General features: G+C 43.4%; 1 protein-coding gene across 1 annotated transcript in view; it reads right to left on the reverse strand.

The window, feature by feature from the left end:
- LOC129836024 (semaphorin-4G-like) overlaps positions 1-13,737 on the reverse strand; it is a 41,130-nt gene extending 27,393 nt beyond the window's left edge. Inside the window, exons 1-2 of the mRNA XM_055901762.1 lie at positions 12,235-13,737; positions 10,476-10,981 (exon numbers count right to left, since the gene is read on the reverse strand). Coding sequence (XP_055757737.1) covers positions 10,476-10,611 — 136 coding nt within the window. The 5' untranslated portion in view covers positions 10,612-10,981; positions 12,235-13,737. The remainder of the gene's footprint in view (positions 1-10,475; positions 10,982-12,234) is intronic.
- Between the last annotated feature and the right edge of the window lie 3,752 nt (positions 13,738-17,489).

Below are 17,489 nucleotides of genomic sequence, written 5' to 3' on the forward strand. Positions count from 1 at the left end.
GTGTGTAAATTAGATTTTTTAAATCTTTTACTTTGTGTGTAGTTTGTGGTGTGTTCACTTATGACATTAGATCAGTTTAGGCTGCTAACTTGGCCCTTATCTTAAATATTTCACTTCTGTGTTTGGAGACATTGGATCGGTATTCCTGTTGCGTCTCCTGTTAGTACATTTTATGTAGGGAAGCTAATGATCCATCATGTATGACATTCCTGGGAGTGTGTAAACTTGTATTTTTTATTAGTATAGCATTTTTGTATGTTTTCTATAGTAAATGTATCAATTTACCAATTCGGCTACTTGGAGGCCACTTGGGTACATTTGGGAAAATCGTGAGGGACACCTGGGTGACCTCATACTAAATTGTCATGTAGCTTGCTCATTCTTGAAATATCAGTCTGAAACTTTGCATATACACTGTTGCCCTCTTGTGGACACCATCTAAATTACCTCCAGCTTCCTAGCTGAATGTGTGGCTGTTCTTTTTCATGTCACAGATGATGCAATAAAAATAGAAAACGTATGTTTTTTCCTTTGTATTATCTTTTACCAGATATGTTGTGTTATGTTCTCCCACATTCATTTCACATTTCCATAAACTTCAAATTGTTTCCTTTCAAATGATATCAAGAATATGCATATCCTTACTTCCGGTCCTGAGCTACAGGCATTTAGATTTGGGTATGTCATTTCAGGCGGAAATTGAAAAGAAGGGCCTCATCCTTAATTAAGAAGATACTTATCTGAGCTCTGTGAAGGTACTAGTAAGCTAGTAGCCATGGCTGAGTGGTCACACATTTCACAAATAATTAAAAAGAGTTCCAAAGGGTTCTTCAGTTATCCCCGTAGGAGAACCCTTTTTGGTTCCTTGTAGGATCCTCTGTGGAAAGGGTTATTTCTGGAAAGAAAAAGGGCTCTTCAAAGGGTTCTCCTATGGGGACAACCAAAGAACCCTTTTAGGTTCTAGATAGCACCTTTTTTTATAAAAAATATTTTACAACGAGTGTACTGTGTAGCTCCTTTCTTTATGGGCTGATTTCCCTGGACTGACAAGTGCTTCTCTATGGGCTGATTTCCCTGGACTGACAAGTGCTTCTCTATGGGCTGATTTCCCTGGACTGACAAGTGCTTCTCTATGGGCTGATTTCCCTGGACTGACAAGTGCTTCTCTATGGGCCGATTTCCCTGGACTGATAAGTGCTTCTCTATAGGCTGATTTCCCTGGACTGACAAGTGCTGCTCTATGGGGTGATTTCCCTGGACTGATAAGTGCTTCTCTATAGGCTGATTTCCCTGGACTGACAAGTGCTTCTCTATAGGCTGATTTCCCTGGACTGATAAGTGCTTCTCTATGAGCTGATTTCCCTGGACTGACAAGTGCTTCTATATGGGGTGATTTCCCTGGACTGACAAGTGCTTCTCTATAGGCCGATTTCCCTGGACTGACAAGTGCTTCTCTATGGGCCGATTTCCCTGGACTGACAAGTGCTTCTCTATGGGCTGATTTCCCTGGACTGACAAGTGCTTCTCTATGGGGTGATTTCCCTGGACTGACAAGTGCTTCTCTATGGGCCGATTTCCCTGGACTGACAAGTGCTTCTCTATGGGCCGATTTCCCTGGACTGACAAGTGCTTCTCTATGGGCTGATTTCCCTGGACTGACAAGTGCTTCTCTATGGGCTGATTTCCCTGGACTGACAAGTGCTTCTCTATGGGACTATTTCCTTGGACTAACAATTGCTTCTCTATTGGCTGATTTCCCTGAACTAACAATTGCTTCTCTATGGGCTGATTTCTCTGGAAAACAGGTGCTTCTCTATGGGCCGATCTCCCTGGACTAAGAAGCACCTCCAAGGGACAACCTCTACTGTGTTTTAGTTTAGAAATAGACTCATGTGAATGTCCAGCCTAACTGGTACATTTGTGTTTCATTTCTTAAACTAGGTTTGAAATCCCATCTTTCTTCATGTTTTTGACTTCCCATTGGGATTAATCGGACACAAAGCACAGCGGCCATATTACATTCCTTCTTGGTGATTGTATAACCAGCCTATTCTATTCTCTCCCCTGGAATCATGTGACAAGGCCATTCACACAGACTGATGCATGTGCATCCACGCACACACCACACTCACACACCCACACACAGTATACACAATGTGCCTGTCAATGGGAGCAGAGACAATGAGTGTGTTGCAGAGACAATGAGTGTGTTGCAGAGACAAGGAGTGTATTGCAGAGACAATGAGTGTGTTGCAGAGACAATGAGTGTGTTGCAGAGACAATGAGTGTATTGCAGAGACAATGAGTGTGTTGCAGAGACAATGAGTGTGTTGCAATGACAAGTAGTGTGTTGCAGAGACAATGAGTGTGTTGCAGAGACAAGGGGTGTGTTGCAGAGACAATGAGTGTGTTGCAGAGACAAGGAGTGTGTTGCAGAGACAATGAGTGTGTTGCAGAGACAATGAGTGTGTTGCAGAGACACTGAGTGTGTTGCAGAGACAATGAGTGTGTTGCAGAGACAATGAGTGTGTTGCAGAGACAATGAGTGTGTTGCAGAGACAAGTAGTGTGTTGCAGAGACAATGAGTGTGTTGCAGAGACAATGAGTGTGTTGCAGAGACAAGAAGTGTGTTGCAGAGACACTGAGTGTGTTGCAGAGACACTGAGTGTGTTGCAGAGACAATGAGTGTGTTGCAGAGACACTGAGTGTGTTGCAGAGACACTGAGTGTGTTGCAGAGACAATGAGTGTGTTGCAGAGACAATGAGTGTGTTGCAGAGACAATTAGTGTGTTGCAGAGACAAGTAGTGTGTTGCAGAGACAATGAGTGTGTTGCAGAGACAAATAGTGTGTTGCAGAGACAATGAGTGTGTTGTAGAGACAATGAGTGTGTTGCAGAGACAATAAATGTGTTGCAGAGACAATGAGTGTGTTGTAGAGACAAGGAGTGTGTTGCAGAGACAATGAGTGTGTTGCAGAGACAATGTGTGTGTTGCAAAGACAAGGAGTGTGTTGTAGAGACAATGAGTGTGTTGCAGAGACAATGAGTGTGTTGCAGAGACAAGTAGTGTGTTGCAGAGACAAGGAGTGTGTTGTAGAGACAATGAGTGTTTTGCAGAGACAAGGAGTGTGTTGCAGAGACAAGTAGTGTGTTGCAGAGACAAGGAGTGTGTTGTAGAGACAATGAGTGTGTTGCAGAGACAATGAGTGTGTTGCAGAGACAATGAGTGTGTTGCAGAGACAATGAGTGTGTTGCAGAGACAAGTAGTGTTTTGCAGAGACAAGGAGTGTGTTGTAGACAATGAGTGTGTTGCAGAGACAATGAGTGTGTTGCAGAGACAAGGAATGTGTTGCAGAGACAAGGAGTGTGTTGCAGAGACAATGAGTGTGTTGCAGAGACAAGTAGTGTGTTGCAGAGACAATGAGTGTGTTGCAGAGACAAGTAGTGTGTTGCAGAGACAATGAGTGTGTTGCAGAGACAAGGAGTGTGTTGCAGAGACAATGAGTGTGTTGCAGAGACAATGAGTGTGTTACAGAGACAAGTAGTGTGTTGCAGAGACAATGAGTGTGTTGCAGAGACAAGGAGTGTGTTGCAGAGACAATGAGTGTGTTGCAGAGACAATGAGTGTGTTGCAGAGACAATGAGTGTGTTGCAGAGACAATGAGTGTGTTGCAGAGACAATGAGTGTGTTGCAGAGACAAGTAGTGTGTTGCAGAGACAAGGAGTGTGTTGCAGAGACAATGAGTGTGTTGCAGAGACAAGTAGTGTGTTGCAGAGACAAGTAGTGTGTTGCAGAGACAAGTAGTGTGTTGCAGAGACAATGAGTGTGTTGCAGAGACAATGAGTGTGTTGCAGAGACAAGGAGTGTGTTGCAGAGACAATTAGTGTGTTGCAGAGACAAGGGGTGTGTTGCAGAGACAATGAGTGTGTTGCAGAGACAAGGAGTGTGTTGTAGAGACAATGAGTGTGTTGCAGAGACAATAAATGTGTTGCAGAGACAATGAGTGTGTTGTAGAGACAAGGAGTGTGTTGCAGAGACAATGAGTGTGTTGCAGAGACAAGGAGTGTGTTGCAAAGACAAGTAGTGTGTTGCAGATACAAGGAGTGTGTTGTAGAGACAATGAGTGTGTTGCAGAGACAATGAGTGTGTTGCAGAGACAATGAGTGTGTTGCAGAGACAAGTAGTGTGTTGCAGAGACAATGAGTGTGTTGCAGAGACAAGGAGTGTGTTGCAGAGACAAGGAGTGTGTTGTAGAGACAATGAGTGTTTTGCAGAGACAAGGAGTGTGTTGCAGAGACAAGTAGTGTGTTGCAGAGACAAGGAGTGTGTTGTAGAGACAATGAGTGTGTTGCAGAGACAATGAGTGTGTTGCAGAGACAATGAGTGTGTTGCAGAGACAATGAGTGTGTTGCAGAGACAAGTAGTGTGTTGCAGAGACAAGGAGTGTGTTGTAGAGACAATGAGTGTGTTGCAGAGACAATGAGTGTGTTGCAGAGACAAGGAGTGTGTTGCAGAGACAAGGAGTGTGTTGCAGAGACAATGAGTGTGTTGCAGAGACAAGTAGTGTGTTGCAGAGACAATGAGTGTGTTGCAGAGACAAGTAGTGTGTTGCAGAGACAATGAGTGTGTTGCAGAGACAAGGAGTGTGTTGCAGAGACAATGAGTGTGTTGCAGAGACAAGTAGTGTGTTGCAGAGACAAGGAGTGTGTTGCAGAGACAATGAGTGTGTTGCAGAGACAAGTAGTGTGTTGCAGAGACAAGTAGTGTGTTGCAGAGACAATGAGTGTGTTGCAGAGACAATGAGTGTGTTGCAGAGACAATGAGTGTGTTGCAGAGACAAGGAGTGTGTTGCAGAGACAATGAGTGTGTTGCAGAGACAAGGGGTGTGTTGCAGAGACAATGAGTGTGTTGCAGAGACAATGAGTGTGTTGCAGAGACAATGAGTGTGTTGCAGAGACAATGAGTGTGTTGCAGAGACAAGGGGTGTGTTGCAGAGACAATGAGTGTGTTGCAGAGACAATGAGTGTGTTGCAGAGACAATGAGTGTGTTGCAAAGACAATGAGTGTGTTGCAGAGACAATGAGTGTGTTGCAGAGACAATTAGTGTGTTGCAGAGACAATGCCTGTAATCCCAGCATTGTATCTCACTTCGACAGGTGAGAGGACAGGATACACACACCCAACACACAAATAGGCGAACACATGAACGCACACACACACACCTAAGAGGAACGACAACATCACCCTTCCTCTCCCACACACCCAATCCAAGTGTGGTAGAGGGAGAGAGAGGATCCAGAGGTCACTGGTGGGTCAGGGATTACTAAAGGTCAGAGTTCAACTCCGCCTCAGGCTGGGGTTTAATCCCATCAGGATTGACCTGAAAGTCTAACTGTACATGGTGAGAATTATTCATGGACCTTAGTTTGACCAGCTACGGCTAAACTTGACTGGGAATACACATACTGGATTCTCACATACCGTCTCTGCTATTCAACTCATTCATGAGCGATTCTGTTTGTCACCTTTAATTATAGTGTGTTTGTGTTTATGAGAGAGGGAGAGATCCCGTGGACTTTATTTACTGAGTAAATATTTTGAAGGGGCCTCATCTGATCAGGTCAGAACTCCAGAACACAGTTTTCAGAGTCAGTTAAAGTCAGAAGTTTACATACAACTTAGCCAAATACATTTAAACTCAGTTGTTCACAATTCCTGTCATTTAATCCTAGTAAAAATGCTCTGTTTTAGGTCAGTTAGGATTACTACTTTATTTTAAGAATGTGAAATGTCAGAATAATAGTAGAGAGAATGATTTATTTCAGCTTTTGTTTCTTTCATCACATTCCTAGTGGGTCAGAAGTCTACATAAACTCAATTAGTATTTGGTAGCATTGCCTTTAAATTGTTTAACTTGGGTCAAACGTTTCAGGTAACCTTCCACAAGGTTCCCACAATAAGTTGGGGGAATTTTGGCATTCCTCCTGACAGAGCTGGTGTAACTGAGTCAGGTTTGTAGGCCTCCTTGCTCGCACATGCTTTTTCAGTTCTGTCCACACATTTTTGATAGGATTGAGGTCAGGGCTTTGTGATGGCCACTTCAATACCTTGACTTTGTTGTCCTTAAGCCATTTTGCCACAACTTTGGAAGTATGCTTGGGGTCATTGTCCATTTGGAAGACCCATTTGCGACCAAGCTTTAACTTCCTGACTGATGTCTTGAGATGTTGCTTCAATATATCCACATCATTTTCTGTCCTCATGATGCCATCTATTTTGTGAAGTGCACCAGTCCCTCTTGCAGCAAAGCACCTCCACAACATGATGCTGCCAACCCTGTTCTTCACGGTTGGGATGGTGTTCTTCGGCTTGCAAGCCTCCCCCCTTTTCCTCCAAACATAACGATGGTCATTACGGCCAAACAGTTCTATTTTTGTTTCATCAGACCAGAGGACATTTCTCTAAAAAGTGCGATCTTCGTCCCCATTGTAATTTGCAATTGCAAACCATAGTCTGGCTTTTTCATGGCGGTTTTGGAGCAGTGGCTTCTTCCTTGCTGAGGGGCCTTTCAGGTTATGTCGATATAGGACTCGTTTTACTGTGGATATAGATGCTTTTGTACCTGTTTCCTCCAGCATCTTCACAAGGTCCTTTGCTGTTGTTCTGGGATTGATTTGCACCTTTCGTACCAAAGTATGTTCATCTCTAGGAGACAGAACGTGTCTCATTCCTGAGCGGTATGACGGCTGCATGGTCCCATGGTGTTTATACTTGCGTACTATTGTTTGTACAGATGAACGTGGTACCTTCAGGCGTTTTGAAATTGCTCCCAAGGATGAACCAGACTTGTGGAGGTCAACAATTTTTTTATGAGGTCTTGGCTGATTTCTTTTGATTTTCCCATGATTTCAAGCAAACAGGCACTGCGTTTGAGGTAGGCCTTGAAATACATACACAGGTACACCTCCAATTGACTCAAATGATGTCAATTAGCCTATCAGAAGCTTATAAAGCCATGACATCATTTTCTGGAATTTTCCAAGCTGTTTAATGGCACAGTCAACTCAGTGTATGTAAACTTCTGACCCACTGGAATTGTGATACAGTGAATTATAAGTGAAATAATCTGTCTGTAAACAATTGTTGGAAAAATGACTTGTGTAATGCACAAAGTATTTGTCCTAAACGACTTGCCAAAACTATAGTTTGAGAACAAGAAATTTGTGGAGTGGTTGAAAAAAAAGAAGAGTTTTAATGACTCCAACATAAGTGTATGTAAACTTCCAACTTGAACTGTATAACACTCACAAGTGTTTTATGCTGATACACATTAAGCATAGAATTGTGTGCATCAGCCAATCAACACACAAGACTTCTTTCCCATACCGACTGTATCACAGCACAACATCTTCATATTGGACACCCAGGAATGTAACTTCAACTTCACACACGTTATTGTCTACATGCCCGACTCCACTCTTAACCTTTCTGCTTCTCTTTCATGTCACATTTTATTCATTTAGCAATGCATTCATTTAGCATGTATTTTACATTTACATTTACATTTAAGTCATTTAGCAGACGCTCTTATCCAGAGCGACTTACAAGTACATACATTCATACTTTTTTGTATTTTCTTACTGGCCACCTGTGGGGATTGAACCCACAACCCTGGCATTGCAAGCACCATGTTCTACCAACTGAGCCACACGAGATCTTTCACACTACGTAATGTTTACAGTGAAAGTCATCACCTCCCAAGCATCAATCAGACTCAGCGATTGGCTATGATGTAGATCCAGAAAGTAAACAGCATAGTAGGTAAATTTCCTTAACAATTAAGAGGGTTGAAGCGCAATGCTCAACTTCTCCGATATTTTGGTGCCCTGGCCTCCACGCTGTGAGCAAAGTGAAGGGAACCCGTGCACATGTGCAGATACTGTGTATGACTGTGTGAGAGCGAAGTCTTGCATCTCGCTGATTCTCAATATCTGCGGTGCTGCTCGTGGCAACATCATTTCGCCGAGTCTACCTTTCAGGTTAGGTGTGTATTTTAACCACCCCGTGGTGGGCTTGGAGTGTTGCCATGGTAACGTTTAGATGAAAGAGATTAGTCAAAGTGTGCAGATAAAAGCCACAGTGATGGCAGGACAAAATACAGACTTAAGAAAGAGAAGGAGGAGAGAATAAAGACTTGAAGGTAGAAAGAGAGAGGGAGCCGGGTGTAAGAGGGAGGAGGGATTGGTGCGGCAAGCAAGTAATGGAGGAAAAGGAGAGGAATGAGAAAAGACATGAGAAAGGAGTTGGGAAAGGACATGGGAAAGGAGTTGGGAAAGGACATGGGAAAGGAGATGAGTGGTACAATAGTGTGTAGGTGGACAAGAAAGAAGGAGGAGAGATACATTGTTGATTTAGAATGAGTGAGATAAGAGAAGAGGAGTAGAGAAGGGAGGAGAGGAGGGGTAGAAGAGGAGGACCATTGACCAAAAAGACTTCCAGATGTGATCGCATAAAACCACAGGCAGATTTGTATTCACTCTGGGAAATTCCAAAGACACACACACACACACACACACACACACACACACACACACACACACACACACACACACACACACACACACACACACACACACACACACACACACACACACACACACACACACACACACACACACACACACACACACACACACACACACACACACACACACAGGTGTGAGAGTACAGCTCTCCTTTCTCTGTCTCCCTCTCTCTTGCTCTGTTTTAAACTCAAACACAGGCCTCAGGTCCTGTGACATTATGGCCTCCCAGAGTTAATGTCACTTTACACAGCAGATTATCGAGTCAGAGAGACAGAAAGAGAGAGAGAGAAATAGGGAGAGGGATGGAGAGGAGAGGGTTTCCAAAACAATAGTTTTCTCCTGGCCTTGTCGTGTCTTTGGCTATGCCGGATTAAGTGTGATGACATGCTATTCTATAAAACCATTTCTCTGTAATTTATATTACCTGATTAAGCTAATCAGGTAAATGTAATTAACTAGAAAGTCGGGGCACCACAAAATAATGTTTATAGAGCTGTTATCTTCCGAATAAACTCTTAAAGACCTAGTAATCTTTTACATCAGTAGCAGTCAATATTTAATCGTCACTTTATTCAGTCTCATCTGAAAGTTGTAAATTCTTGGTTATCTTCACGAACCCTGGCTAACAAGTTGAATCATCAATAGAAAATTTGGTTTAATTGTTTATTTACTAAATACCTAAATAATCACACAGATATACATCTACACAGAATGGGGGATACATTGATTACAAATTATGTCATAAAGGAAAACGTCCCTAGCGGACGGAAGAGATATGACGGCTGGTTACACAAAGAAAGGGGGTTGGGTTTTGAATGAAAGAGCGGGAAAACTGAGTAACAAAGGGAGAAGCTATGCTATCGTAAATATAGAATCTTATGCATTCTAAATGACCGCCCATTTGGGAATACAAGGAATATTTACTCTGAGCTGCGCTTCAATAGGTTGGTCGTAGATGGAAGGCCGGGTTGCCCAGCAGGGATCTCTTGTCCTCTGAAGAATGTCTCTGGTGGTAAACTGGATACGTTGTAGTATCGTTGTGTATGTTAGACGGGATACGTCGTCCGTCCTTTCCTAGCCCAAGTTTACAGTGGCTGCTGCTAACTCAACGGTTACGAGGTATCACTTCTGGAGTGAATAAGAGTTCAAAGTTCATACCAAGTTGCCATACTTTTAAGCTCATGCTATATTCTGGCTGGTATAGTTGAAAGTCATCCTTTCGATCGTCACCTTCACAATGAACACGATGCTAATTTCGTTAGGTTATTATCTGAAACCTTTTAACGTAGGACCGTCGTCCTCACGTCCTCGGAACAGAAAGTTGAATTTTCGTCAACTGGTTTATATAGTGGTGAAAGAAGGGCGTGTTTCATAGTTTACAACCAAAGTCTGTTCACTTGGGCAGGGCCTCTGAGTGAGCAGAGTTTCTCTATGACAAACCGTTCTCTCATTTAAGAAGCTAAAATTATATTTCATCTTTTCACAAATAGTTTCATATTTAAACATTTAAATTGAACAACAATTCCATGTGAATCAATTCCATGTGAATCACACACTAGAATGTGTCGACTTTCCAAGATACAGTTTATGTCATCCTGTCATTAGTGGTAATGTCTCAGACAGCAACTGATCTGAGATCATATTCATTAAGTACCAACGCATATTTTCAACTGGTTGGATTACCGAAATATGGTTCCATTTCCCACCTTTCGATGTTACCAGACTCTCTATGTTACAAAGGCTTTACAAGAGTCAACTCTATAAAGTAGAAAGAGAGAAAAGGGGAAAGGTATTTATGGGGGTCATAAACCTCCCCCAACAGGCCAACATCATGACACCCTCTACATATCTATTGTGTGTGTGTGTGTGTGTGTGTGCGCGTGTGCTTACCGCTGGTTGTCACAGTGATCCTGGGGGTGACATCAAGGTCTATGGGGGCTCGGAAGGGGTATCCTCCCGCTACACCACAGCTCAGGAACAGGAGCAGGAGAAGGGAGAACAGGGCAGAACACACACACACTGCCATCTACACACACACCCGCCAGGGGGAGAGAGCTGCCCTCCGAATACTCCTCAGAGAGGACACACACACACTGTGGAAAAACACACTCTCATTCACACGCTCATGCATCCATTTACATGAACACACACTAGTGAGCTGCCGTTCTCCTACTATTCAGAGCAAGAAACTTGCACACTCACTCACCCGCTCAAACAAAGAAACACTGTCACTTCGACACACACACACACACACTGGAAGGCAGTCCTCTCTTCTCTCGGCAGACACACACACATATACACACATATAGCACACCGACGCCAACAAACACTGGAATCTCTCTCCCTCTGGGCTGAAGGCTGAACCGGCTGGCTCATCTACTTGCTGTAGGTTCCATCTAGAGAGAAAACATGTCAGACTTTATCCATTGTCATCTACACATGTCTAATCTACGTATTGCTGCCAGGAACTGTTGTCAAACTCCAAATTCTTCAGTAGCGTACATTTATGCATTCAGCAATCATTAACATCATAACCACATTAATCCTTACTGTAACATCATAACCACCGCAATCCTTAACATAACCACAGCAGTCATTACTGTAACATCACAACCACAGCAATCATTACTGTAACATCATAACCACATCAATCATTAACATCATAACCACAGCAATCATTAACATCATAACCACAGCAATCATTACTGTAACATCACAACCACAGCAATCATTACTGTAACATCACAACCACAGCAATCATTAACATCATAACCACAGCAATCATTACTGTAACATCATAACCACAGCAATCATTACTGTAACATCACAACCACAGCAATCATTACTGTAACATCATAACCACAGCAATCATTACTGTAACATCATAACCACAGCAATCATTACTGTAACATCACAACCACAGCAATCATTACTGTAACATCATAACCACAGCAATCATTAACATCATAACCACAGCAATCATTACTGTAACATCACAACCACAGCAGTCATTACTGTAACATCATAACCACAGCAATCATTACTGTAACATCATAACCACAGCAATCATTACTGTAACATCATAACCACAGCCATCATTACTGTAACATCATAACCACAGCAATCATTACTGTAACATCATAACCACAGCAATCATTACTGTAACATCATAACCACAGCAATCATTACTGTAACATCATAACCACAGCAATCATTAACATCATAACCACAGCAATCATTAACATCATAACCACAGCAATCATTACTGTAACATCACAACCACAGCAATCATTAACATCATACCCACAGCAATCATTAACATCATAACCACAGCAATCATTACTGTAACATCACAACCACAGCCATCATTACTGTAACATCATAACCACAGCCATCATTAACATCATAACCACAGCAATCATTACTGTAACATCATACCCACAGCAATCATTACTGTAACATCCGAACTGCACAAATAGCATGTGTATTAATCAACCAACCACTGTGTAATATGTATAATAAACCAAGTAAAGACTTTGAGATAAGATAGTGGTGGAATGTAATGGAAATCCAAAAGTATGAAAATAGTGTGAGAGTTAAAGCACTAAGGGAAGATAAATCGCCAGAGAAAAGGAGAGAATAACATTACCTTTCGGTTGAAGAGATGGAGGAACGACAGCTAGCTTGGAGGGTTACTACAGGCTGCAGGCGAATGAGAGAGAGACTGTTGTCTGTTGTGTGGAGAGAAAGAACTTAGAGAGAAGGGTAAGAAACATGTCGCTGAGAGAGAGAGAGAGAGAGAGAGAGAGAGAGAGAGAGAGAGAGAGAGAGAGAGAGAGACAGAGAGAGAGAGAGAGAGAGAGAGAGAGAGTAATAGAATGCTGCCTGCTGCCCATTATAGTAGAAGGGGAGCTAGGTAACTCATCAATATAATGAAAGAGAGGTAAGATAGAAAAGGAGTTTGATGATTGCAGCATGGCATAGTGTCTCTAGCTTCCCCTCCATTCCCCCTCTGTTGCAGCTTGACATAGTGTCTCTAGCTTCCCTTCCATTCCCCCTCTGTTACAGCATGACATAGTGTCTCTAGCTTCCCTTCCATTCCCCCTCTGTTACAGCATGGCATAGTGTCTCTAGCTTCCCTTCCATTCCCCCTCTGTTACAGCATGACATAGTGTCTCTAGCTTCCCTTCAGTTCCCCCTCTGTTACAGCATGACATAGTGTCTCTAGCTTCCCTTCCATTCCCCCTCTGTTACAGCATGACATAGTGTCTCTAGCTTCCCTTCCATTCCCCCTCTGTTACAGCATGACATAGTGTCTCCAGCTTCCCCTCAGTTCCCTCTCTGTTGCAGCATGACATAGTGTCTCCAGCTTCCCCTCAGTTCCCTAAATCTGTCTCTCTTACCATCACACACACTACTATAAACTCTCTCACAAACAGGTGCACGAAAACACACACATGCGCGCACACTATTATACACACCCTCAGTCTCTGCCTTCTTAATGTTCTCTCTATCTTTTTGGTGGAAACATTCACACTCTCATTCCATTAAACACACACACACAATCAATCAATCAATCAAGTTTATTTTATATAGCCCTTCGTACATCAGCTAATATCTCGAAGTGCTGTACAGAAACCCAGCCTAAAACCCCAAACAGCAAGCAATGCAGGTGTAGAAGCACGGTGGCTAGGAAAAACTCCCTAGAAAGGCCAAAACCTAGGAAGAAACCTAGAGAGGAACCAGGCTATGAGGGGTGGCCAGTCCTCTTCTGGCTGTGCCGAGTGGAGATAATAACATAACTATGCCAAGATGTTCAAAATGTTCATAAGTGACAAGCATGGCCAAATAATAATCATGAATAAATGTCAGTTGGCTTTTCATAGCAGATCATTAAGAGTTGAAAACAGCAGGTCTGGGACAGGTGGCGGTTCCATAACCGCAGGCAGAACAGTTGAAACTGGAATAGCAGCAAGGCCAGGTGGACTGGGGACAGCAAGGAGTCATCATGCCCGGTAGTCCTGACGTATGGTCCTAGGGCTCAGGTCCTCCGAGAGAGAGAAAGAAAGAGAGAAGGAGAAAATTAGAGAGAGCCAAGATTTTTAAAACGTTCATGAATGACAAGCATGGTTAAATAATAATCAGGAATAAATGTCAGACACACACACACACACACACACACACACACACACACACACACACACACACACACACACACACACACACACACACACACACACACACACACACACACACACACACACACACACACACACACACACACACACATCTGAGAGGGGCTTGCAGATTCTCACTGTAGACGCCTGTAGTGTCTCCGAAAACATCGCAATGCTCCCCAACGTTGCCATGACAACATGTTGCGTTGCCATAGCTAGCTACCTCTGTACCTCTGGAACGCAGCGGCAGCACACAGGTGCAGAACATACAAATAGAATAACACAGATCAAATGAGCACAGGTGCAGAACGTAGAAGTGGGACAACATAGATCAGGTAGGCAGGAGCACACGGAATACAAATTGAACAGATACGTAGTTCCATAGAGAGAAAGCTAAATGCTCTGGTATTGCTGGATTATAATTAAATGCCACAGGGAGTGTCTGATTATGATCATTTCTCAAAAGTTTCCCGTCCGCCAGCTTATCAGAGATGAGCTCTCATCCTAACAGATCTTGTCAGAAACGAGCTCTCATCCTAACAGATCTTGTCAGAGACGAGCTCTCATCCTAACAGAGTTTGTCAGAAACGAGCTCTCATCCCAACAGAGCTTGTCAGAAACGAGCTCTCATCCTAACAGAGTTTGTCAGAAACGAGCTCTCATCCTAACAGAGTTTGTCAGAAACGAGCTCTCATCCTAACAGATCTTGTCAGAAACGAGCTCTCATCCTAACAGAGCTTGTCAGAAACGAGCTCTCATCCTAACAGAGTTTGTCAGAGATGAGGAGCTCTCATCCTAACAGATCTTGTCAGAAACGAGCTCTCATCCTAACAGAGTTTGTTAGAGATGAGGAGCTCTCATCCTAAGAGTGTAAGGTCTGAGCTAATCACAAAGTGCTGCTGCATTCAGACGTCCTGCCAAAACCCGCTTAAAGACGTGACAGAGGAGGAGAAAAGCTCTTTATCAGTTTCTCACTGTAGAGGGAGCTGTCAGTGCCAGGATCATCAGACGGATAGACAGGGTAGTGTAAACAAGTGTCCACACAGCACACACTGTCTTAGTTTTCACAACTCATGGACTACTGAAGTCCAGTTTATGAAAAAGCTTTATAGAGTACCCACACACACACACACTTGCCTTGCACGCGCAGACAGCAGGATGATAATGTTAAACTACCTGTAAACTGCTTCAAATATATTAGGAGGTGATAAACCTCAGACAAAATCACTCCAGTACTCAACCTTAAGGGCGGTGAGAGAGTGAGAGAGAGAGAGGGAGAGAGAGAGAGAGAGAGAGAGAGAGAGAGAGAGAGAGAGAGAGAGAGAGAAAGAGAAAAGAGAGATAATGCCACCATCTCTCTTGCCTTGTGCCAGCCTGCCAATCCAAAACATACCCCCTGCTGCCTCTTGCCCTCTCTCTAATCCAGTGGTTATCAGAGTGGATCCGATGTCCACACCCAGTCCTAATCCAGTGGTTATCAGAGTGGATCCTATGTCCACACCCAGTCCTAATCCAGTGGTTATCAGAGTGGATCCTATGTCCACACCCAGTCCTAATCCAGTGGTTATCAGAGTGGATCCTATGTCCACACCCAGTCCTAATCCAGTGGTTATCAGAGTGGATCCTATGTCCACACCCAGTCCTAATCCAGTGGTTATCAGAGTGGATCCTATGTCCACACCCAGTCCTAATCCAGTGGTTATCAGAGTGGATCCTATGTCCACACCCAGTCCTAATCCAGTGGTTATCAGAGTGGATCCTATGTCCACACCCAGTCCTAATCCAGTGGTTATCAGAGTGGATCCTATGTCCACACCCAGTCCTAATCCAGTGGTTATCAGAGTGGATCCTATGTCCACACCCAGTCCCAATCCAGTGGTTATCAGAGTGGATCCTATGTCCACACCCAGTCCTAATCCAGTGGTTATCAGAGTGGATCCTATGTCCACACCCAGTCCTAATCCAGTGGTTATCAGAGTGGATCCTATGTCCACACCCAGTCCTAATCCAGTGGTTATCAGAGTGGATCCTATGTCCACACCCAGTCCTAATCCAGTGGTTATCAGAGTGGATCCTATGTCCACACCCAGTCCTAATCCAGTGGTTATCAGAGTGGATCCTATGTCCACACCCAGTCCTAATCCAGTGGTTATCAGAGTGGATCCTATGTCCACACCCAGTCCTAATCCAGTGGTTATCAGAGTGGATCCTATGTCCACACCCAGTCCTAATCCAGTGGTTATCAGAGTGGATCCTATGTCCACACCCAGTCCTAATCCAGTGGTTATCAGAGTGGATCCTATGTCCACACCCAGTCCCAATCCAGTGGTTATCAGAGTGGATCCGATGTCCACACCCAGTCCTAATCCAGTGGTTATCAGAGTGGATCCTATGTCCACACCCAGTCCTAATCCAGTGGTTATCAGAGTGGATCCTATGTCCACACCCAGTCCTAATCCAGTGGTTATCAGAGTGGATCCGATGTCCACACCCAGTCCTAATCCAGTGGTTATCAGAGTGGATCCTATGTCCACACCCAGTCCTAATCCAGTGGTTATCAGAGTGGATCCTATGTCCACACCCAGTCCTAATCCAGTGGTTATCAGAGTGGATCCTATGTCCACACCCAGTCCTAATCCAGCGGTTATCAGGTTATCAGAGTGGATCCTATGTCCACACCCAGTCCTAATCCAGAGGGTATTAGCTACTAGCGCTCAGTCCTAATCCAAGTTTCCGGGACACATCATCTAGGTCCCGACTCCGACCCACTGTGAGTTCCTTAGAACACATCCACAAAAAATGATATACAGTATTAGGTAATTACTGTGTGTCAATGAGCTCTGTCTAATAAGGAAATGGTAGACAGCCAAGATTCCTCCATTCACATCTCAATATAAAGCCTTTTTTTCTACAAATGTATGAACTCTTTATGGAGACTAACGATGTAAAGATAACTCATAATGACAGATATCTCCAGAGCCCTGTCACAGCTTGGCATCAATCATCAGTGTGTGTGTGTGTGTGTGTGTGTGTGTGTGTGTGTGTGTGTGTGTGTGTGTGTGTGTGTGTGTGTGTGTGTGTGTGTGTGTGTGTGTGTGTGTGTGTGTGTGTGTGTGTGTGTGTGTGTGCGTGTGTGTACAAGCACGTGTTTGCATGTGCACGTGTAGAGACACTCAGTGAAAAGATGACAGTTGATGCCATTGAACTTACATAGAGAGAGAGACAGTGTTTTTGTGTTTTTGGTAACAGGAAAACAAATGTGAACAATTTTATGAATGTAAACTGTTCTTTCTCACACAATACAATCCCCAGCTGGAACATGCAAATCTACAACATCATTGACTAGTAATACTTTCCCTTTATTAAATGGAACAGAGTAGGAACAAATGTGTGTGACTCTGGCCTCTACAGGACAACATAAAGAAGAGACAACACAACAGAGGAAGGATGAATGATCAATGGAAGATATTGAAAGGATGAACGATTAATGGAAGTGATTAAAAGGATGAATGATCAATGGAAGTGATGGGAAGGATGAATAATCAATGGAAGTGATTACAAGGACAAATGATCAATGGAAGTGATTGGAAGGATGAATGATCAATGGAAGTGATTAAAAGGACGAATGATCAATGGAAGTGATGGGAAGGATGAATGATCAATGGAAGTGATTGGAATGATGAATGATCAATTGAAGTGCTGGGAAGGATGAATGATCAATGGAAGT

Source organism: Salvelinus fontinalis, chromosome 37 (assembly GCF_029448725.1).
Source record: "Salvelinus fontinalis isolate EN_2023a chromosome 37, ASM2944872v1, whole genome shotgun sequence".
In the NCBI taxonomy this organism is placed as follows: domain Eukaryota; kingdom Metazoa; phylum Chordata; class Actinopteri; order Salmoniformes; family Salmonidae; genus Salvelinus; species Salvelinus fontinalis.